Source organism: Nuphar pumila, chromosome 13 (assembly GCF_984573655.1).
Source record: "Nuphar pumila chromosome 13, dmNupPumi1.hap1.1, whole genome shotgun sequence".
Lineage (NCBI taxonomy): Eukaryota > Viridiplantae > Streptophyta > Magnoliopsida > Nymphaeales > Nymphaeaceae > Nuphar > Nuphar pumila.
Window position 1 is genome coordinate 90,607,626 of NC_143261.1, and position 25,101 is coordinate 90,632,726.

Here is a 25,101-nt window from a genome sequence, read left to right on the forward strand (position 1 = left end):
AAAATCTCAAATAAATACCAAAAAATATGAGATTAACATGTAAAAGTAACATTAATGCAATAACTTGATCTAGCTAGCAATAAAATCAAAACCTCAAAACAAAATTTTGAAAACTTAAAAAAAAAACTATAAAAAATATCTAAAATTATAAAAAAATATGAGATTAACATATAGAAGTAACATTAATGCAACAACTTGATCTAGCAAGAACATCTCTTTCCATTGTTCAACTGCAAAAAATGTATATAAAAAATATATATTAATACAAAAATTTATAAAAACTCAAAGAGCAACACTTCTTCCTCTTTGCCAAAGATGCAGGAAGACTGAGGTGTACGCCTCAGGGCAATTGCGCCTCAAGGTAAAAAGGCCCTTGCCTTGAGGCGAGGTACTCTTTTTACGTCTTGAGGCATGTTTTTAACAACACTGTCCAAAATACACCAACGAGTAGGAGCTATTAGTGCACGTTACCATTGGGGGGGGGGGGCAGTCCTGCCTCTTGCCCAGTTAACTTTTTTTTTTTTAAAAGCCCTGTCCTAGCCCAGCCCTGATTCCATATGAACTAGATTTTTATCCATTTTTGTAGCCCAGCCCTGACTGCAGCAAATAGTTTGATTTGTCCATGTGAAATAGATTCTTATTAATAACTGTAGCCATTTTTTATTTTATCTCAAAAAAAAAAAACGTGAGTAAATAAAAATTTATATTTATCATGAGAATTTGGATGCCGATATAACCCCCAAAAAACGTTTTATTTCTATTGATTGGAACTTCACCGCAGTAAAGAAGCGTATGAATGGAATAAGCGGTCCATGCAAGTCTTTTTTTTTCTTGTTTTTTTTCTATGAAGAGGAACCCTAACAGAAGTAAGGAAAAACCCTGAGTGGGGCCCCCACGACTACCCTGCCTTATGTGGCCTACCTCTGAAAGCTACGGACACACCCCATGCACCAGCGGGGTTTGATCTGGGGTCTTCAACTCGACACCGCAAGTCATTTCATTAATGCATTTAGATGATGGTAGGAATTTCACATAAATCATAACCACATTCATGAATTGGTGATTCTACGTTCTTATGACAAGCAGAAACGCTATGTATTTCGTGAACTTAGCCGTACTTTTTTCTGATTAATTTTCAAGCACACAATTGAATATTTCAAATCATTATTGGGTCCATGCATGCCTCTAAACATCCCAAAAAGTACTAGTATCGGACCTCTCGCTAATGAATTTGCTTGGACTGCTCCTAATTTGGTGTCCTTCCTGGTTTGAGGTTCAGGTAAGAGGTGTGTTTAACCATTACCAAGACCAACTTAATCCGATATAGCACAATCAGATCCAGATTCAGATTTGGAATCGGATGGGATCAGCTAAAACCTAATTCAAATCCGATTAGCTTCAATCCGACATTTACATGCATTCGGATTTGGATTTCACTTGGATTCGGAAGCAAAACTTAGTACCAAGTTCAGATCCTATTATTAATCAGATCTGACTTTGGCTACCCAATCTGACTAAACAGATCCAACCTGAATCCAAACCGTTTATATCCCTACTTGAGAACTTGGATCTTTGAAATGACCAGCATCTCTTTTGAATAAAATGAACTTGTATACCACCAAAATATCATCTCATTGGGCAATTAAGAATAGTCATGGTTGAAGCATTGAGCTGTCTTTATCACTTATAAATTTTAATTATAAAATTGATCTATGAATACATAACTTCAATAATTCTATGATCAACTACTTTTCCTATATGTAATGCATTAAAAGGCATGATTCTGGAAATTTAATCACTTATCTGTCCTGATCAAGAGTTTAGGTAGAATTTTCACAAATTAGCTTAAAATCCATGTTGATTGTTGCAGCACTAATTTTCTATTACCGACTTACCTTAAATTCTACATCACCAAGAGTGTCATTAGCTATCTGTCCCGCATGATTAGGAGTCCATCAAAGGTTTGAAAAAAGCCAGCCTTAAAAAATGCTGAACTTAATGGAAATGACAAAGTGGTCTACCAATAGGTGACCGCTATTCTTTTTATTTAATTTTTTAAATAACCTCATTCATATATTTGGTTGGTGATTTGGCCGCCTAACTCAAACTTACCCTTAAAAAAAAAGCAAAAATTATGCATTTTTTATTGTGAATCTTGTGCATTGTGTTTATTTCCTTCTCAAGCTATTATATGTACTGTAATAGTATTATATACTTAAGTTTCTAAACACCTTCCTACCTTTTCTTAATATATTAACATTCAAGGGATTAACTATTTCAAGGGCACTCTTTTGTGAATGAAAAAGACTAGCACATACATGAGTCAGCCACCTCTAGAAAAGTCTTTTTTTTATTTTTTTTAAAGAACAGTCACATCTAGAAAAGTCATTGCCAGAAGTTTTTTCCAACTGTGACGTCATTGCATTAAGCCCTTTCCTTTTTGCTATAGTGATAGATGAACTTACGAGATCAATTAAAGAAAATGTGTTGTGGTGTATATTGTTTGCTGATGATATTGTTTTGATTGATGAGTCTAGAGCTGGGGTTAATGCTAAGTTAGAATTATGGAGACAGACTTTGGAAGCAAGAGATTTTATGTTGAGTAAGAGTAAGACAGAATATATGGAATGTCAGTTTAGTAAGCAACAAAGTAGTGATGAGAGTGTAGTGAAGCTTGGTGAGCAACAAATAGCGGTGAATGACTTTCAAATATTTGGGATCTATCATTCAAACGAATGGAGAAATTGATGAAGATGTAAGTCATAGGATTAAGGTTGGGTGGATGAAATGGAAAAGTGCAATTGGAGTGTTGTGCGATCGTAGAATGCCATTGCGGTTGAAGGGAAAGTTTTATAGGACGACAATTAGACCCGCTTTACTATATGGTACGGAATGTTGGGCTGCCAAGAGACATCATTTTCAAAAAATGAGTGTAACTGAGATGCGTATGCTTCGATGGATGTGTGAAAATATATTAAAAGATAAGATTCAGAATGAGGAAATACGTAAGAAGGTAGGAGTTGCATCCATTGAAAATAAGATGAGTGAGAAACATTTACGATGGAATGGACCTATTCGGTGAAGGCCTAATGATGCTCCGGTTAGAAGGATGGAGAAATGGGAAAATCTATTAGCTAAAAGAGGTTGGGGTAGGCCTAAGAAGACTTGGATATTGGAGATGATAAGAAAGGATATGAATGCTTTGAACCTCACCGAGGACATGACATTGGATAAAAATGATTAGAAGAAAAGGATTCATGTGGAGGACCCAAAATTATTTTCTTTTTGGTTCATATCGCCGACCCCAAATGTTTGGGATGAAGGCGTTGTTGTGATGCCACTCATATTGCAACTATTATTTTCATTGAGATATCATAAACCAACCCTGATTCTCCTATACTCTTTTTGTTTTTTACAATAGTGTGCATAAGATAAAATAACAAGATTTCGATTCTTTGACTCTCTTAGGTGACTTGGTGCAGGCAAATAAGCCATCATTTACACCAAATTGATGCTCAACATCAACTCGGTACTTACATTATGAAACAATAACATTAAGTAAGCTGTCATGGTTTATAGATAAGTTAGAGTTTTCTGATGGTGCCATCACTCTTATGCCTCAGATATACACCACCAATATCTTAAAAATATTACGATTTTATTGCAATATTTTCAAACACCAATGCAGTCCTAAAAATATCACGATATTTTCAGAATAATGTTTATTTGGAAATTTCGTGATAGAACCCGATATATATCAATAAAAGCCACTTTAATTTGTTAATATTTTATAATTTTCTTTCATATTATTATATGTTTATTACCAATAATATCCCGAGATTTTCCTGAAAAAAAAACTTCGAATTTCTTGCAAGATTTTCCCTTGTTGAGAAAATTCTGATACTGACATTTGCCGCATTGGCATATTACTGCAGCTCCTAAAATGTTAATCCTTGGATTGATCGCAAATCACAAGGAACCAGAAGGTGAAGAACTATTACACATTTCAGGAAATGCTAGGAATATAGAATCGCATTCCAGTAATTCTTTTGACTCGTAATTTCTAGGAAAGTGGTGAAGAACGACATTTTTTAAGGAATTTAATAAAGTTTTTTGTAAAGGAGAGTGACCCAATTTCTGTGGCTAAATTCTCCATGAACGATAAAGTTAGAAAAAGCAGTACTTGGCTTCTAACATGCATAGTGCTTCTTTATCACATCCATATGACCTACAGAATCTAACAAAACTGCAAAGTTAGAGAGAGAGAGAGAGCATCAAATCTTGTCTACTACAAAGAAGCCAATTGTTCAACAAAGCAGGTGAAATCTTGTACACGAATTTGCAGGCTGGAAATTTACCATATTAGATTCCATGGAGACATCAAATCCGTGTGCCCTGTTTCATAATCACCTGAAGACCTTCAATCCGGTACAAAGAACTAATTATTCAAACAATCATGATAATCCTGGATTTTAGCTTAGTCTTTAATTAGATGACTCCATTTCACAAACGTTTAGACTCAATTGTATCATTAAAACTTCTCAAAAAACATGGAGAAAAGCCAAAGAGAAAAACAAATGGAGTTTTATATTTACAAGATGAATTAAATCATAGTGTGTTTCATAGTGGAAGAATTGCACTCCTTCCTCTGCCATATCTAGAAAACAGGAACTTCCCACTAGATAATGATCTTTTCATGATCAGTTGGGCTCTCACTGTGTGCAAATTCCTACTTATTGAAGCCTCCCACCTACTTCTACACTTGCTCTGCTCCCCCGTCACAGCCTTTGAGCATTCAATACCCTCCACTATAGACTCACAGCCGACATCCACTTCCATATCCTGATTCATCAACAACATATCAGCAATAGACACGCAATTCCTGCTTGACGAATCCATCGAGACCGATCGCCTTAGCGCCTGGACTTCTTCAACGCTAATCTCAATTATTGTATCTTCCTCCCTACCCAAATCACTCAGAGTTCTCATAGAAATGTTAGGAGCAATACCCCTCAATCTTTCTCCATCTCGATCAATCCCACTTATAACAGCTGAATCCTCTCTACCAACAGTACTACTCCCTGCATCTTCGGCTGCCGGAGTTTCGACAACAATTCTGTTATCTGGTGAATTTGTTGGTTGCCGAGATGGTTCTTGAGGCACCACAATTGCAGTCTCCGGCACCGGCACTGGAAGTGGGGATGCAGTAGGATTGCAAACCACACTTGCTCTGCAGAGAGGACAATTTGAGTGTGCCTGCAACCATCTATCAATACAGGAGAGGTGGAAAGCATGACTGCACTTGGGCAAGAGTCTAAGGCTCTCATCCTCTTGAAACTCACTCAAACAAACAGAACAATCAGTGCCTTCAATAAGCCCATCACCTCTCTTATACTTGCAAACTGTAATAGATCTGATCACAGACTCATCCAACCCAGAGTTTGGTGGGACATGCCATGGTTCACCGGGAGAATTACCATGATTTTCATCAAATATTTCATGTGGGTGCCCTTGAAAGCGTCTCCTAATGGAATCCCAATTGCCACAGTACTTAGCCACCAGAATGTAATAACTGACAAGAAGGAAAGCGCTAGCTAGGATACCAATGACGGCAATCACCAGAGGGGAGAAACTTGAGCCTGACTCCTGACCATCCAAGCCAAGAGGGGGAGGAGGGGGGAGCATTATGTAGCACCACTGAGGGCAATAGATACTACAAACACCTTGTGAGCAATCTGTTGTGTTTTCAAGAGGTACCCATATTTGTTGGTACTCTGGAGAACCCATGTTTATAAAAAGCTCACCTGATTTCCAATCTAGGGGAGCAATCACTCAATCTAGAGAAAGCTCACCTGATTTCCATACCATTTTCAGATTGCACAGAGAGAGAGAGGTACCAAGCACACTGCAAACTACAGGGGGAATAAGGAGAAGAAGCTCATGTCAGAGAAGATGGTGTGTCCTGGAACTTTTTCTGAAGGGAATAATTGGAATAATAAAAAGAGGAGGGCTTGGTTGGAAAGTGGGGGAAGAATTGAGGAAAGAGCTAAAGGTGACGATGGTTTGGTGATACGTATCATGTTTGGTTGTTGACTGATGTGATTTCTCCCAAAGGAGAGAATGGGTGCCGATGATGGTACCAAGACAATGAATGGGAAATTATTGGATTTATAGATGTATGTGTAGGCGTGGGATTTTTTTATAGAGGATCAACTGTCTTGCACCTCTTAACCAAGGCTGCTTGGATGCGTTATCCACAAGAATATAGAATACAGAGAACTTAGGTACAAATGAGCACGAACGTATTTATTGGTTGAGAGTCTTGAGACCGTAATTAGGATCACCTGATCTTGGAAAAATGGATGGTTTTGGTTTACGTTTTCTTATTGGTGGGCACCAAAGGTTGGTCCACACCCATGGTTGTAGGTATTTTTTGTCGAATCTGAACATGTGCAATTGTTTATTTACCAAAGAACATGTTTTGGATCAAATCAATTTACCAAAAAGATTACAATTAATATGAGCAGTTGATTTTTATCTTTATGAAAAAACACGTGTGCATGAAAAATATCTAATTTAATGCATGTTAACTAAAGAGTGAACTATGTTTATCATACCTATCGATCGGTTTATTATCAAATAACAAACACATTCAGCAACATTTTTTGCTGGGCCTAACAAAAATGGGACCTTATATATACTGGTAGCCAAGTTTTAGCATACCGCACTGAGGTCAGGAACATTTCTCTCGTTGCAAGGAACTGTGCATCTTGAAATATGCTTTTTCAAAGAAAACAATAATTTTTCAAGTCATGAAATTTTAGTACATTGTACATTGTACATTATAACATTTAAAATCATTTTTAGGTATGTAAATGATATAAAAACCAAAACCTTTTTTTATTAAGCAAACCATGTAAATTATATCTGTAAGTTTTTTCAACCATCTAATAATTTGATTTGATAGTTTAGGGTGAGTTCACTTAGACCTGAAAAGATCAGGTGCAATATGATTGCACAAATATTTGTGCATTAAGCACATGATCACCCACCATCTTCGTGACAGACCCTGTCAGTTGTGGGGTACAAAGCTTGATGGAGGGCAATCAGGTGCTTAATGCACAAATTTTGTGCCATGTAATGGCACCTGATTCCAACTCCACTTAGACGACCCCTCTCTTTCTCTCTCTCCATATATATCTATATATCAAGAGAGAGTAGATTTACATGCGAAAGTTCCCCTACTTTTCTTTACAAAATCTGATAGTATAGATTCATATTACATGGTGAAAATTGTGGGGATCGGCTCTTGGACCATTCAATTTCAACATGTGAGCAAATTTTTTAAGGATTGAAAAATCAACACTTAAATTTCAAATATCATAAGACCATACTTTTTCATTGAAAACACATGAACCAAGAGCCAGTTCTTAGCAAATGAACTATGTCAGACACATTTATACTGTCAAAACGTAGGAAAGAAAGTGGCTATAACTGGTGCACTAAGGGCATGCACACCCACTTCTCCCCGAGGTTGGATCAGGTGCAATGTGAGTGCACACTTTTAGTGTGCTGCTGCACCTGATCACCCTCCATCATTTTCTTGAGCTCCACAACTTACAGAACCTATCTCCGTGATGGAGTGTGATCAGGTGCAGCGGCACACCAAAAGTGTGCAATCACGTTGCACCTGATCTTGCCCCCACCTCTCTCTCTCTCTCTCTCTCTCTCTCTCTCTCTCTCTCTCTCTCTCTATATATATATATATATATATATATATATATATATATATATATATATATATATATATATATATATATAAGGGTCGGTTTCTAGGTATATGAGTAAAATGTACAATTCCTTCTGGCCAACCACCGGTGAATGTCGATCTTTGCTTTTTCTATTTTCTAGCTTTAGAAAAAAGTAACCAGAAATGACTCGTTTGATTATGGGATTAACTGGTATGCTGCCATATTTCATGATGTCCTTTGCTTTGCTTTGTAGGAAAGCTGTGTATAGTGCTCCTGTCGGTGTTTAGTCAAAGTGGGGTATGGCATGCAAAAGAGAGCTAAATCCTTACCGTCCATTTCAAGGATGTAGCGTCACTGGTAACCCAGCTTTGTTAAAGCACCAAATCACGCTTTTACTTATGAAAGCCAAACGTTGTCTATTCCGTGTAATTCTTTTTCCTCCCTCTTGAAATATAAACTAAGACCTTTTAGCTGACAAGTGACAACACACTCAAATACCGCACTTTTTCCCACGTCATAATTCTCAACTTTCCACAGTGGGAAATTGGAATGACGAAAATAAAGGTGTGAATAAGGGCAACAAAATTTGTGATATTATGGATGCATTTCCTTTTTTGGGGTGTTTTACGGTTCATGACTCAGATGAGTGCATACTGAGCACAAAAATCTTGGTATGTGGCTCTACAAGGATCTGAGATCATATGTCACAGGGACACGCCGGTTTGGCTGGTGACACTATTAGACTTGCTAATACGGACACTGATACTTATGGATATTATTTTAATATTTTAATACTTTAATAGATTTATAATATGTCAATAAGATTATTTTTAAATATTAAAGTAACAAAAACAGTTTTTATTGAGGTAAAAATTTTAAAAAAAAAAATTGTGTTCTTGTGTCCTTTTTCAAACCTGCATCCCGTGTCAGGTCTCCTTAGTATGACAAACCTACTAGCTCCCATGATTTTCAATGTCAGTTTTGCACCCAAGGGTTTTTTCTTGCTCAGTGCACTGAAAACGAAGCAAGCACAAGAATTGCAATGCAATTCAAGCATCAACAGGGTAGGAAACCAAATCCCACCTACCAACCTGGAGTCACTAGGTGATGGGTGTTCGCCAAGGTCTCCCTCGGTACATCAAAATCTTTTTCATTATAATTTTGGTACTGAATTGGTGATGAATTCAACACTTTTACCAACGTGGGTGTCGCCGGTGTAGCCGGCGGGGTGTCTGTGTGGGTGCTGAGATGAGGGCACTGGATCGAATCCTGCTGCTTTCAGAGGTAAGCCACGTGATTAAAACAGATACAGGAGGGCCCGTTCTTTTCAGGCCCATCGATATCAGGGATCAGAATATTATACAAACCAATGACACCTTCAATAATGACTACTGATGTGGTGGGAGAAACATTTGGTAATGTCAGTATTACGTTCAAAGGCCTCTAGATCTCTAGGCTAAGTTGTTTTAATCCAATCCGATCTCATGGATGGATTCAGCTTGTTGAAAATGGTGAGAACCAGGTTCGGGGTCATGTTTTTTTTATGAAAAACATGATTTTATTGCATGAGAAAGTATCCCACGTTGCTGGCCATCGATTTTTGAAGCTTTATAAAAACCTGCCTACTTCTAACCAAACTATTCAAGTGCCTACGGTCATGAAACCAGTTTTAAAGTATCATATAATTTTTGTTTTACCATACAACAACAACAACTACGCCTTCATCCCAAAACAATTGGGGTCAGCGATATGAACCAAAAAAGAAATTCATTTTGGGTCTTCCACATAATTTTTGTTTTACCATCCTTGCTAAAAATACTTTGATTATTCTTTTAAACATAGAAATAAGTAGACGTACCTACATTGTGTAAGAGCATCAGCAAAGAGAAGAAAACGTCTTTTCTTTTATTGCATTGGGAGATAGCCACGTGAGGCTATTTATAAGCTTAGTAGTTTACATTGCTGAAAAACGATAATTATGTGATTATTATTTTTTATAATGATTATCAAAAACAACAGTCAGCAACCTTTAATTGCATTCTTTGTTGATCGAGCTCTTCACACGTTAAACTGTGTGAGTTCGTTATTGATCGGACTCTTCATGTGCTGTAGTATTACGAACACAAGAGAGGTTTATTGTGTTTAGATGTTTACGGGTGTCAACTGTATCTTTATCATGCCCCTGCGAGCTCAACGTGGGATCAATGACATTGAGCTTGTCACGAAAAAAGATGAACCTTGCAAACGGAAGAGGCTTCGTGAGCCCATCAGCCAGTTGATCAGACGAGAAGATAAATTGAACTTGAATATGAGTCTTTTGCGCATGATCCCGTACAAAGTGAAAGTCAATTTCAACATGTTTAATGCGAACATGAAAGATTGGTTTGCAGCAATATAAAGCGCACCAATATTATCACACCAAAGTATGGGTGGCGAAGAGGGGGCGCAACCAAGATCAATTTGGACAGACTGTAGCCAGAGAAGCTCTGACGCAGCGTAGGCTAGCGACTTGTACTCAGCTTCAGTGTTGGAGCGGGCTACGGTCCTTTGCTTGGGGGAAGACCAAGAGATCAGATTGGTACCCAGAAACACAACAAAATCACTTGTGGATTTAAGGTCATCAAGACTCTCAGTCCAATCGGCGTTAGAATAGATTGTGAGTTGAAACAAGAAGGACCGGGAGAAAAAGAGACCATGTTGAATGGTGCTTTTAACATACTGAAGAATACGCTTAACTGCCGACCAGTGAGTCACTGTGGGATGATGCATGAATTGATACACCTTGTTGACGACAAAAACAATATCAGGCAGAGTGATGGTGAGATACTGAAGGCCACCGACTATACTCCAGTATAGTGTCGAGTCATAGAACGCGGAGGCATCATCTTTAAGTATCTGAGTAGTGGAGCTCAAAGGAGTAGAAATGAGCTTTGCATCCACCATAAAAGCACGCCAAAGGAGATTCAAAGCATAAGTACGCTGACATAAATGAAGACTTGAGGAAGCATAAAGCACTTCAATGCCCAAAAAATAGTTTAGACGCCCAAGGTCTTTGACGGAGAAGGCTCGACTGAGTTGCTGAATTAATTGGTTGATGGTATTGTGTGAACTTCATGTAATTATGATATCATCAACGTCGACGAGAACATACATAATCCAAGCACAGTCTCGAAAGACAAAGAGAGAAACATCAGAGAGAGACATCCGAAATCCACATGATTGAAGATAAGAGTTGAGGCGATGATATCAAGCACGTGGAGCCTATTTGAGACCATACAAAGCACAATCCAGCTTACAAACATAATGAGAATGAGATCTGTCTTCAAAACTGAGAGGTTGTGCCATATAAACATCTTTTGAGAGAAGACCGTTGAGAAAGACATTGTTAAAATCCAATTGATGTAGAGGCCATGCGAACGAGACCGCAAGGGAAATAACTACTTGGATGGTGGTAGGTTTTACCACAGGGCTGAAAGTCCTAGAAAAATCAATACCTTCTTCATGATGGAACCCCTTGGCAACAAGTCGGGCTTTGTATCGAGCAACGAAGCCATCGATGTGGCGTTTAATTTGGAAGACCCATTTGGAGCCAACAACATTATATTGAGGAAGGGGAGGAACAAAGTGCCAAGTATGATTGAGTTGTAAAGCATTAAACTCTTCTTGCATGGCTGAGCGCTACTTAGGATTAAGACTGGCCTGTTTGAAGGAGGTGGGTTCAGGTGTGAGTAAAACCAGACTAAAGAGAGCAAGAGGTGGTGAGACAAGTTCAGGGAGGCCAACAGTAGGAATGGGACACATATCATTAGTGGGGGATGAAGGAGGAAGAGAAGAATCAGGTGAAGGTGGTGGTTCAGAAGCCGACAAGGGTAGGAAATCTAGGGGACGAAGAAGAATGGGTGGGGAGAGACCCCAGACAGAGAAGGAAGGTGAAGGGGAGCAGGGTTCAGAATGTATGGGTCCAAGAGTGGACTCATCAAAGTAAATGTGGTGGGAGACATAGGTGCAATTACGAGACAAGTCAAGACATAGATAGCCTTTGTGGCGAGGGGCATATCCAAGAAAGATGTAGGGGACATTCTTGGGGTGAAATTTGGTGGGGAGATATGGTATTAACAGGGGGTAGCAGCGGGCACCAAAAATGTGAAGATGATCATAGGTAGGTTGGTTATTAAAAAGTAGCTCGTAAGGTGTTTTACGATGAAGGACTAAGGTGGGGAGACAGTTAATAATATAGACAACAGTATGAAAAGCTTTGACCCAGAAAGAGTGTGGTAAAGATGAGGTAGAAAGCAGGCACATGCCGGTTTCAACAACATGCCGATGTTTTTGTTTAACGAGACCATTTTGCTCAGGAGTGTGCGGGCATGAAAATCGATGTAATATGCCATGGTCTCGTAAGAAGTTTTCAAACTCACGATGAACTCTCCTCCATTATCAGATTGAAAGGTGTGGATGGAGGTTTGTAGTTGTTTTTCAATAACAAACTTAAAGGCTTTGAAGCATTAAAAAACTTGTGACTTAGTGCATAAAAGAAAAAGCCATGAAAATCGAGAAAAATCATCTACAATAAGAAGATATTAGCAAAAATCTTCACATGAGTTTACAGGAGCGGGCCCCCAGATATCGACGTGAAGAAGTTAGAGAGGAGAATGTATGGATGAAGCTGAGTGTCTTGCCAATAAGACAACTTTCACACACCTTTGTTTTGTTATTGTTATTAACAGAAATAACATGACTAGAATGTAAATGAGAGATAATATTCTTATTTGCATGACCAAGACGTTTGTGCCAAATGTTAAATAAAGCTATTGTGCTTACATATGCTTCCACCTATGTATGGTGATCCAGTTTAATTGGATAGAGCCCCACGTGGGATTTCGGTCTCCGTAGATGAATATTTCCTGTTTGATGACCCTTGACAAGAAATTCAAAGAGAGTAAATTAAAAAATACAATCATTATCTTCAGTAAACTTGCCCACATAAGAGATTCTTCGTAATAGCCAGAACATGAAAAACATCTTTTAGGCAAAAAGTGGAGCCTTGAGAATTCAAAATAAGATTACCAGTGTAGGAGATAGAGAGCATCTTGGCATTACCCACCATAACCTACTCACCACCATGATATGATGACTTTTGAGAAAATTGTTGATCATCCATGGTTAGATGATTTGTAGCACCAGTATCAGGATACCAGTAATCATCATTGAATTGTTGAAGAGTCATGGCTGAAAAGGCTTTAGGAATGTCCCAGCAGGTCTTAGCAGTGTGGCCTCGTTTTCTGCAAAACTGACAGGTTATGGTGCCACACCCGCTTTGATAATTGGGGTTATTATTATTGGTCGTGTTGGGAGAGAGACTTCTTCCTTGACCCCTCTCACGACCTCTATTAAAATTACGGCCGTGACCTTGGCCTCTGAAAGTGGTGAAGGTCGTTTGCTGAGATTCAGATGTTTTAGGAATCTTGATATGAGATAAGAGCACACATTTTTCCTGATTGAGAAGCAGATCATATAAATTCGTAAAAGAGTATGATACTAAATTGGTTGTGACAGATGTCACAAAGCTCTCATATCCATGAGGTAGACCATTCAACGTAATTTAAATTAATTCTTTATTTTCTACGGGGTGATTTGTGGCGACGAGTGAGTTGGCTAGAAATTTGATGCGATCCAAATAAGACATCATATCCAGATTTTCTTTCTTAATGAAAGTTAAGTCTTTCTTCAAAATCATGAGTCTTAAAGGAGATTCAGACCCATATGATTTTTCTAAAGTAAGCCAAGCCTCATGTGTTGTTTTGGTTCTTATAATTTGACCAAGAACGATTTTTGAAATGGTAGCTTTTATCCAACTAAGTGCCAATTGATCGGAGCGAGTCCAAATAGAATAACTTGGATTCTCTGTCTTACTTCCATCTGCCATGGAAATAAAAAGCTCTGGTTAAGGAGATGACTCATCAAGAAATTTAAGAAGGCTCTGACTGATCATAACAGACTCAAGCTGAGATCTCCATAACAAATAGTTGTTCCGATTAAACTTAATCGAGACGAGGCTTGCAATAGCATTCCACTGGGTCATAAGGTTGGGAAGAGACGACGATGAGGCCATGTCAAGCTCAATGGAGAGTCGTGGCTCTGATACCATGTAAAAGCTTCAGCAGAGAGAAGAAAACGTCTTTTCTTGTATTGTATTGCATTGTGAGATAGCCACGTGAGGCTATTTATAAGTTGAACAACGTACAATAGTTTACATTCCTGAAAAACGATAACTTTGTGATTATTGTTTTTGATAATGATTATAAAAAATTATCAAAAATAATAGTCAACAACCTTTAATTGCATTCTTTGTTGACCGGACTCTTCACACACGTTAAACTTTGTGAGTTCGTTATTGACCAGACTCTTTATGTGTCGGAGTATTCTGAACACATGAGAGGTTCACTGTGTTTAGATGTTTACGGGTGTCGACTCTATCCTTATCAGATTGCACCTGATCCTCCCTCCCTAAAACAAGGGCCTTAAAGAGGTGTCTTTTTAACCTCTTTCTTACATCAGATGAAACAATCGTCCCCATGAGAAAGAGGTAGTGAGGCCCACTCACTTAAAATGTGAATTTTTTTTCCTTATGAAAATGATGTCCACTTTCTCTCATAGGTGCAAATTTCGTGGGAAACTCCCTTCATATGGGTGGGTGTGTAACAAGCTCCTCCTAAGAGACATTATAGGGTAAGTATGGTGTGCAAATGAGAATCACTTTCTAAATCTCATGGAAACTCTAATCTTACGAGATCTCGTTTGCAAAAGCTTGCTTTTGGGGGTGCTGTGTACAACTCACTTTTTAAGTTTGGTTGCTTTTGGGGTGCGTGCAAATGTGATTCACTTTTTAAATCTCATTAGATCAAACCAAACTTGTTATGTTTGATTACCTTGGATTTCAATACCCGAATTCTGACTTACAATGGGACCCACAATTAGATTCAAGTCATTAACAGTTTTACAGCATTGAATTTTAGCTGAGATGCCTGTATCTCTAGTTCAATACGGTGGGTGGGGAAGAACGAGGTTAGGAATCGGTGTGTATCCATGATACATGGATGTCAGAGTTTAAATCCTTGGATCTGAGACTTGAGAGTTCCAAATGCACCCATAGACATGAAAATAGCAGCTGTTCTTATAAAATCTCATGGCTCGCGAGTAGGAGATTTAGAGAAAGGCATGCGACCATTTAAAAAACTAGCGGCAGCGCTACTGCACCCCCAACATCTTTAATAATTAACCACGGTAAGTAGGATGGAGGGTGATCAGGTGCAGCGGTGCACATTGCATTTGTGCTCCGTCCTCTGCATCTCGGGATGATAGTCTTTTTTTTTCCTGTTTCTTTGGGTTGAGTTGATACTCAAAACAACGGAGTTGTTGGTGACCTCCTGGGGTTTGAAACTGAGATCAACCTGAATGTAGGTAGGGATGGCAGTGGACCGGGGCGGGGGACAAGGTCTCTACCTTCGCCCCGTTTCAAAATCTGAACCTTCATCCCTGCCTCCATCTCCGCATGGGAATGGATTTTAACCTCCACCCCCGCCTCCATTCCTGGTCTAAACGGAGGTGAGGCAGGGTGGAGCCGGTTTCTCCTCGATCTATAGTCATTCCTTAAAGGATTGAGGACAGGGAGTGGGGGTATTGAGACCTGAATGGGGCAGGGCAGAGAAAAGCGTAAGTTCATCTCGGCATGGGGATATATTTTAACCTTCATCCCTGCCTCCATCACCCTTCATCTCCGGTCCAAAGCGAGGCCGGGCGGGGCGGGGCTCGTTGTCCTCCGATCCACTGCCATCCCTAACTGCAAGGGGATTTCGGACGAGTTGCCCTATTGGCAAGGGGTGGGGTCCACCCCGATCCCCCCGCTAACCCCGTTTGCGAAATAAGTCTTCGCATTGCCGTCGATGCTGGCTTTGGGTGGGCGAGTGAGTGACACGCAAATTCCGATACACATAGGACCAATACAGGGGGGTGCCTGCTGGAAGGCTGGAAGCTACTAAACGGCAAAACTGTATATAAGATACATAACACCACCCCCGTTCTTCTCGTCCCTCTCCGTCGTCAATACGGTTCGATCTTGGCTTTCCCCAGACAGTCCCCCCAAGGAAGGGCCGAGGCCTAGGGTTGGCCCAAAAGCGGTAGCCCTTTTCCCTTTGTTTTTGTGTGGAGGAATAGGATTGAATAGTAGTATCCGGCGGTGGTGGGTGGGGTCGTGGCCAGTGGCCAATGGCCATGGATCTCCTCGGCAAGGTACGGTTTGGGCTTTCGTTGGCGCTGCTGCTGCTGTTGTTTCTGGCGCTGGCGCTGGCCTCCGCGGGTGGTACTGGTGCCGCCAACAACAAGTCATCATCCTTAGGGGGTGTTTTCTGGGCAACGGCCAAGGACGAGGTCGACCTGACGAAGAGAGCGGAGTCCGAAGAACCTGCGGTGGAGGAACCCCATGATCTCGACGGAGGAGGGTTCTCCTCCCTCGAAGGCATGTTGCAGTGGGCCATAGGTGAGGCGTCCCCCTCTTCCTTTTCATAGATTTTCTTGCAGGTCCGTCTCCTTTCCAGTTTCCACTACTTTTTTATTTTTCTTTAGAGGAAGCATCTGAACATAATACTGAGAGAATTCAAATGCTGGTCCCTTTTAACATGCTATTGCTTTTCTAGTTCTGCAGTGTATCGAAAAACATCTGGTTTTAAATGCTCGAGTAAACCAAAATTTTAACTAATGAGTAGCCGACACTCCTACAACCTCCCCCAACCCGAAACATACTTGGTGGACATTTGTGCTCATGTATTGAGAGTTGAAGTAAAGCTAGCTTTCCATGATCCTGTTTAGATCTGATTAAGCTGATATACTGGGGAACGATCAATAATCATTTTTTGTAATAAAGAAGTTAGAAATGAAAATCTGATGCTGGTGGATATATTCACTTTGGGAACTTAATCGCAACGTGAAGCTGACCGAACTCAGAAATTTTAATTGTTAGTAATTAGCAAATTTTGTGACATGCGAGATAGTTTTTTGTTATCTTCCTTGTAGCGTTTTGCTTTTAATAAAGTATTCCTCTGATTGGTGAAAAGAAAAAGGAAAGTTCGTTTTTCACTATTGGGTAGGTTGCAAGTACGATACTCAATGTTTGGGTTTATCCGAGAGGAAAGTGCCTTTTCATGGGGTGCTGCTCTTGGTATTGGGTAGCATGTTCCCATAGTTTCTGGTGCCACTAGCCAAATAAAGTTTTCATGCATGAGTATTGGACCAACACTATATCTAGAGGATATAGGGAGAGGAAGGGTGCTCATGTTTAAAAAAAAGTCGGTGCTTAAAAAACTCACCTAATCAACTCCATGACTCGGCCTCTTACTGGTTTAACCCAGTGAATGACCTGGGACTTCATAAAACGTGCCTGTGTATATAGTGATTTTGCAAGTAATCATGTCATTCTGTAACTCCTTTTTTTTGTATTTAAATGATAAATAATGCATTATTTTTATACAAAACCAAAAGTTTACAAAACCCAGCCGAGTTCGTGAGTTGTCCATGTAAATGTTTTTGCCACGGGTTTGTTTAGTGAGAAACATGCTTTCGATCTAGTTGTTTTTATTTAAGATTTGGTGCGTTGTGAGCATTTGTTATTTTAGTTTCCTTTAAAGTGTCTATGCATCAACCTCTTAATCTAATGCATGTTCTCCACAAAAAAGATTATGATCACATGGTACAATTGGATCCATGATCACATCAATGGGTCACCATTGACTATGGTGCCATTAAGGGTACCAAAGATAAGCCTATACACACATTATAGTACATATCTTTACAACAATTAACAAAGAGAAATATCAATTAAATACATGAAGGCACTTATTCAATAGAAAATGTCAACTTGCCCTTATTTTAGGCAATTGCATTATCTGTTTCTTTGATGTAAGAGAAGAGTAGATCCCATTACGGTGTTGTATGCAATGCATATAAAGTGTCTGTACGGGGTTAATGTTTGCTACTCTTGTGGGTAAGGAAGCCACTAGTGAAAAACTATAATATTTTGAATTTTTTTTTTTTTCACATCTGACCCTTCAGATATGATCCACATGTTTGGGTAAGTAATCGGTGCTTGGTTTATATTATTCCAACGTGTGTAAGAATTTTTAGGGGTTGAAAAATCAACAGCCTACAATGTTCCAAAATTTCAACCATTTATGACAAAAAAATATGATCCAAGAGTCAAATCATACTATTTTGATCATGCTGAACACATCCATTGGTTTAGATTTGGTCAAAACATCTTCCTACTATGAGTCCAACTAGGGGGGTTCATTACCCATGAGGGTACCAAATACTTTCCCATCCGTACAATTTTCTATTTTTTTTACTGTTATTTGTTTATTATGTTTCTCCCATTTTGCGAGGTAGAGGAACCATTCATTATGACATAGTCATAGATATGACATCCACCCTGCTGGTTCTTTTTATGAGGCACAAGTAGGAGAATTTATCCTACCCATGGAGTTTATTTACAAAGAATAAAAAGACTTTATGGGCTGTATGTGTAGATATGAAAAGCGCCACTTTTTTATATCAGCAGTAGAAAGTAGAAACCCAAGACCATAGCATTGTTGATCTTATATCAGTTGAAAATATTGCAGATTTTTGTGCAATTCAGTAGTTCTACTTTGAATCATAGTTCACATGAACCATGTTTCTAAATAAAATATCCTCATGAAATGAAAATAAATAATCATCATCAGGTCAGGATTAATCTAAACCAACTGAATCTATGTACATTTCAACATGGCAAAAACTAAAGTCCCATCAAAGATTTTTTCCATAGGATAGAACCTCTTAGGGGAATATAAGGTTTTCATGAGGTTGATCTCAAGCCATCATCCAAGCACAAATACCCTATGTCTGAAAGATTCATGGACACAAGGATACGTGATGCAGGTTCGACTTGCAAGTTCTTTTTTTTTTCAGAAATTAGTACATGAGGACACTGATTTTTTAGTTAATAAAAAGCTACTTTTGATATTTTAATAGTAAAAATTACATTTCTATTGAAAATATTAAAAGTTTTTAAATTATTGTTAAAATAATGGCTGAACGGTGTCCGTGTCCACATGTCCTCTTGTGTCACAAGGACACGCACCCAAAATGGTGTGTCCTTGTGACATAGCGAACACCTTGGATTAATTTATAAATATACACGTACACACATTGTTTTACCTATATATGGATAATTTGTGTCTTTAGAAAGGATATTGCAAATAGCAAGCTTATTGAATGCATTAACTTTTACCTACAATCTTCTGCTGAGCTATTTGGTTCGTCACACTGAATGCAAAGTACCCTCTTCCCCATTTGGTTACTGATTGAATGGAGTAATGAGCTTGGGTATGTAATGTACCCTAAATCTACAATCTCTCAGGGGTAACCTTTTTCCCTGGGCGATTGCGTACGTAGTCACTGTTTCAGATATTGATCTGGTAGAAGCTTCTCATTCTCTGGTCTTTAAGGTGTAGACCCTCCAGAAATATCCTTCTCATCAATCATGAGATAGGCAATAACTGAAAATGGAGCATCAGCTTTTTCCTCATCATTCTCATTGTCCTTCACATTCTATTTTTCTAGCTATATCTTTATTATGTCTTTGACAGTTTATTTCATTCCCCCTTGCCCCCTACAATCATCATTTCTTACTGTCATGGTCCTCTGTACTTTACCCTCATCTTTCCAGCTACATCAGTGAGAATTGCTTTACAGATGATCATATTTGGTGTTGTCAGTTGTGACCAATCTCCATTGGTGGCTGCAGAATGGAAGAGACATTTGATTCCACTGTCTACAAGTTACTGTCCTTAATGTCTGAAAATGAGAAACAAAGTTATCATGATCGGAGGAGTAAAAGATGTGGTAGAAGTGAAAAACTTTCAACCTGTACTTTGCTGCTCTGAGTAGGTTTTCACCAACAAAACAATGGAGCTAACACCTCTAATCCATTAAGAAATATTATCAACCTTCTAGGTGTCAACATTTTAATCTCATGCATTTGAAAGGGAAAGTAAGAGTTTTTGACCTATCCAATTTTGAATCAGAAGCCTTTGGCATACATCAAAAAGAAATATGAAAACCTAATGTCATGCAAGATCTGCACCAAAGTGGTTGCTAGTGATAGAATACCTATAGGCGTATTTTCATATTGAGGAACTTGTTAAAGTTTGTATGAAAAGTACAATGTATATTTGGTCTATGCGCGTTCATTTCAATTTGTTTGACAGATGATGTGGATAGTATATAGAACAAGTAGATCATCCAATTGAACAATGATGAGATGGCTGAAAATATTTTGTGTGACCTAGGGCATTCAGATCCAGCTAAGCTAAGAGAGACAGCACAGGATGTGAAGCATTTATCTGTGAGTGAACTAAAGAAGCGGCAAGCAGAAATAAAGGTTCACTTCAAATGATTCTTTAGTGCATTGAGCTATCGAGATTTTCTCTTATCATTGCCGTTGTCTGTCTTGCAAAACATGCCATATAAAACTGTGTGAAGTGCATAAAGCTATATTTAATATGCTTATCAAAAATGAGGTATCAGCTCTTTATAGATTTATGATGGCCCTCCTCTGCTTTCTCCCATCAATGATTCTAATCCAAAGAACAAGTACCAAACCATCAAACATAATTAACCTGCATTAACTATTAATGGGTCATCTCTCTCTCTCTCTCTCTCTCTCTCTCTCTCTCTCTCTCTCTCTCTCTCTCTCTCTCCCTCCTGCCATGTACCAAAAATTTTCTGATTTTCCCCGAGAAAAGCATTTTTTTCTTAATTTTCCATTTTTTTTACCTTGCTGAGAAAAACCTAAGGCCTCATTTGTTTCATTCCCATGTAAAGGAAAGGATGGGAATGTGCACACTTTTGTAAAAAATCCTGCCAGCTCAGCCCATGTGAAAGCTTTCTTAGGGGGGAGGTATGTATGGATTTACACATAAAAAGTGGTAGGTGGTGGAAAAAACTAGGGCCCACTTGTGCCAGCATGGCACTTTTCCACCATGATGATTTGATGTTTGTTTCATTCATGGGGGGAAAGGATTACATAGGGTTTCCAGCTCAGCACTTTCTCATGTAAGTTGCATGAAACAAATGATGCCTAACAATATCTGACATTGTGCTAAAGGAGATACAAATTAGTTCTGCTATCATATTCTTATATATTTCAGCTTATGGATCTTTCTAAAGAAAAATTCCTACTTCTTTTTGGTAATTGTAAAGATTTTTTTTCTTAAATCTCTTATGTGGATGTCACTCAAACATGTTTAGGATGCTAGCCTCAAGTATTATGGGATGATGAATTCTACCATATGTATGTATTTGATGCATGCATTGTTCATTATTCTTTAGGTGATAGTTGTCATATCTCAACTCCAGTAGATCTGGCCTTGTAATGCTCCTTTATACTGATCATAATTGTTTAATTGCGATGTTTCTTTTTTAAGGATATTCACCTTTTGGTTGATTCTAGGATTTGATGGAGAAATTGAAGATGCCATCAGATGCAGAATTAATGAAAGTGGCAATAGCGGACCTGTATAACTCTTCCCTTTCCTTTGATGATCGTTATCGCGCTCTGCATGAGCTTCTTATCCTTGTTGAACCAATCAACAATGCAAATGGTAATGTTAACCATACACATTCTTGAGTGTGCTACTGCTAGTTTTCAATTGTATAGTTGTTTGATTCTCTGTTTTTATCTTTTATAGGGGAAACCATTGCAATATATTGGTGTGCCTTTCTGTTAGAGATGTTGATAGGATGATGCAACCTCATTACGTTATTGTTGTCAAATGATTCTCTAAAAGAAGCTTAATATTCTCATTAGGCATAAGCTTTCCACTATTATGAACACTTCCATGCTTTTGTTATGCAATGAAAGAAAAGATGGAGCATACATTTGTCTGGGCAGGGAACAACTTGCTTGAGGTTAGTGTTACACTTGGAAAACATTCAACAAATTTCAAAAGGGAAAAATTTATGTGCAAGAGAATGACTCGCATGAGATTTGTTTGATTTTCATTATATCATTTTTTCAACCAATCTGAAGTCCTTTGTGTAGGTACCTTAGTAGTTGAGGACATTCACAACTTTCAGTTGGTAGTATTTTTTTAGCTTTGTATTCTGACTGGATATAATCCTGACGTGACCAAAAGAAAGCCTGCATCTGTAGATTTGGCTGGTGATTATTGCATAAAATGTTTCATTTTGTCTTGTGATGTTTTAGACAACAAATAACTTCTCTGCAGGCAAGCAATCTTTGTAGAATTAACCACATTGGGCAGTGTATGCTCTTCTAAGTCTGTGACCTAGCATTGAATCTCTTTCTTTTCTGTCATTGTTTGGTTTCTAGTTTGTAAGATGCTGATGTCAGAAACTTCCTGGTGTATCTTTTGAATTTTTGTAATGTTTTCATTGCCTGTTGGCTGTATGTAAGTTCCTTTTTCTGCTTATATTTTTTTCTGAACTTCATTGGATTTGCAATGCATTAGGAATTATTTGTTTTTAAGTATCATGTGCACATGGTCTCATCATGAATGCCTGTAAATTGCCTTTCTTTTTGTTAATTGGTCAACTAGTTGAGGTTCAGTAGTTGTTGATGTGCTTAATAATTGATGCTTTTCTTAGATTTGAACAAACTTGGAGGCCTTGTTGCTGTTATTAAAGAGCTACATAGTTCAGAATCAGAAATACGCACAATCTCTGCATGGATTTTGGGGAAAGCCAGTCAAAACAATCCACTTGTTCAAAAGGAGGTTGCTTTTTACTTTCTAATGATTTTTTTCCCTTTTCATTTTCTTTTGAATTTCTTGTTATCTTGCACAAATTTAAGTTCTCATATTGACCCATACCCGCGGATACTGGCACATGTAACAATTCTCGAGGTTCAAGGTTGATCCCAATTATATCTTAATTACACACAATTGTATTTTATTATGCACTAGATCTCATTCATGTTTCTCGACCGACTTTGGGCATCAACACCCTCCATCAGAACATCGGGACGACAAGGCTTATAGATCCTTTGACGCCACTTTACTTGGTATACCAATATACTATAGTTGAGCCAACCTCACCATCTTCAGGCAGAATAGTGAAAAGTTTCCTACAACTGTGGCTAGAAACACGGACCTCCATATCAAGTTCTTGGAGTAAACAATGCCCACGACATTTATTATCCTCACGGTCCTTCATGACTGCCATTCAAAGATCTCACCATTATGAGCATGCAACCAAGGAAGCAAATTAATACACTGTTCAGGTTTCTTATACCTCTCCTAAATTATCATACGTTCTTACCATAGAACAAAATAGATTCACACATCCGCAACATGAACCTTGACATGCATCTTCTGGTTGGGCTACCACCCCGTCCGACCATAACAATGTATCATTATGTGCAACAAGTGAAATTAATCATATACATTATAACACAATATAAATAATGCATTCACATGATTATTCCAGCAATACTGCACTAGCACACAATTGGTTCACCTCTCAAACTGTCTCATGCATTCAAGTAAGAATTACACATTATGTGACTTATCAAGCTCACAAGCCACATACCATAACAACACCACATACCATAACAACATGATGTACATGATCAATATAAACACATATACATCACATCAAGTTATACATTATCATCATGCATCACATGATACACTTGGTTCAAGTTGATGCCCCTTATATGGGAAGGGCCTAATTTATTTCTTTGGCTTACTTGCTGCTTGCCCAGTTTCCCTTTGTAAAGGAGACTATTGTTGGTTATTATTACATGTTTTGCTTTTTCTTGAAATCTGTTCCCAAATCTTAACTAAATGTTTCACAGATTCTTGATCTTGGGGCTCTACAAGAACTAACGAAGATGGTTGCGTCCAGTTCAGTAGAGGAAGCTGTCAAGGCACTATATGCAGTTTCAGCAGTGATCCAGAACAACTTTGATGGACAGGAGCTGTTTTATGCTGAAGATGGAGAGTTGATGCTTCAGGTATGCAAATTTAGGTTAGAAAGTTTGTAAGAGCTTTGAGTGCTACTTGGTTGTTAATTTGTCATTTTTCATCTATAGGACATTATGAACAATTCAAGCAGCGACATCAGACTTCTTAGGAAAGCAGTTTTTTTAGTTGCTGATCTTGCGGAGTCTCAGTTAGAGAGTACACGTGCTTCCATTGCCACTTTCCTCCATAACAGGCTCTTCTTGAAATCTGTTGTGGATCTTACAGCACAAGATGACCTTGATCTTCAAGAGAAGGTATTTTTTTCCTGATATTTAATCTTACATTTGTAGAATGATTATATTACAGAAACTCTTGCAGAGACAGCACGCTCATTGCTTACTAGTTATTGCAATGGCTTTTTATTGTTTATTCAGGCTTTGATAGCTATAAGGAACCTACTACAACTTGGAACAACCGACGCTCTGGTCTTCAAGGATTTCTGTGGATTGGGCCACGCACTTGAAAATATGAGAAAGCAGTTTGAAGGATTGATGATGGAGGAGGGCCAGAAGGAATTTGCAAGAGACATGGAGATGCTCCGGCGAGAAGTCGAGCATATTTTCCTTAAAAAGCTGGAAAAGGTGCTTACTGTCCCTCCCAGGTGTTAATAACTTGGTAAATCATTCTGGTCATTACTGAAGCTGGTTCTGTTAGTTGCAGGATACTTGGGTGCCAACATGACTACGATGACTGTCTTTCGGCCTTGAACATTACCCGGAAGAGGAATGAACTACCTGCATTGAAGAGTAGTGGGCGATTTGTTGTTACTTGGCTGATTCAAAGGCATGGTGATGGCTTCACAAAATGTAGTTTGGTGTCCTGTTACTTAGCGGTTTTGCAACATGGACTTGTATGTTTTGCACCTATTCTGCAGACTGGGATGGTTAAGTGCAGTTTTTTTTTTTGCACCTACTCTATAGACTGGGATGGTTAAGTGGAGGGTTTGTTAGATCCGCTTGTAGGTTCTCCCACTTACTGTTAGATCAGTCCGTGAGATGACTAATCATGTAAGTTGGTTAAGCATATATATATATATATATATATATATATATATATATGAAATTTCTTGTATGGGGAGTTGTAAGACAAGTGTGTGTGTTTTCCCCTCTTCTTAGCTTGGTCGATTATCGACTTATTGTCGTTAAAGATTGGATCCACTATAGTGGATCAATAGTTTGAGTAGGCTACTGAATTCAGGGCCCGCTGGAATCTTTCTCAAATGAGCGGAAATAATCATTGGTGCTTGCTGAGCATTTGGCAGCTCTTTTGTT

The 25,101-nt window shown here is 38.6% G+C and overlaps 1 protein-coding gene and 2 pseudogenes across 2 annotated transcripts; 1 reads left to right on the forward strand and 2 right to left on the reverse strand.

Moving 5' to 3' along the window:
• Window positions 1-4,620: 4,620 nt before the first annotated feature.
• Window positions 4,621-5,787, reverse strand: LOC149819130 (RING-H2 finger protein ATL52 pseudogene; annotated as a pseudogene).
• A 4,154-nt stretch (window positions 5,788-9,941) lies between these two features.
• LOC149819131 (secreted RxLR effector protein 161 pseudogene) lies at window positions 9,942-10,694 on the reverse strand (annotated as a pseudogene).
• Window positions 10,695-15,836: 5,142 nt separating this feature from the next.
• LOC149819132 (ARM repeat superfamily protein) lies at window positions 15,837-24,738 on the forward strand. 2 transcript variants are annotated; one of them, XM_089984615.1, is made up of 8 exons: window positions 15,837-16,287; window positions 20,132-20,223; window positions 21,295-21,445; window positions 22,452-22,579; window positions 23,662-23,820; window positions 23,899-24,084; window positions 24,205-24,411; window positions 24,491-24,738. In XM_089984615.1, the coding sequence occupies exons 1-8, from the start codon at window positions 16,017-16,019 to the stop codon at window positions 24,509-24,511; spliced, it is 1,215 nt and encodes a 404-aa protein (XP_089840741.1). In that variant the 5' UTR covers window positions 15,837-16,016; the 3' UTR covers window positions 24,512-24,738. The 2 variants fall into 2 exon arrangements, with proteins under 2 accessions (XP_089840741.1, XP_089840740.1); XM_089984614.1 differs by having other exon boundaries at window positions 15,891-16,287; window positions 24,485-24,738.
• The last annotated feature ends 363 nt before the right edge of the window (window positions 24,739-25,101 follow it).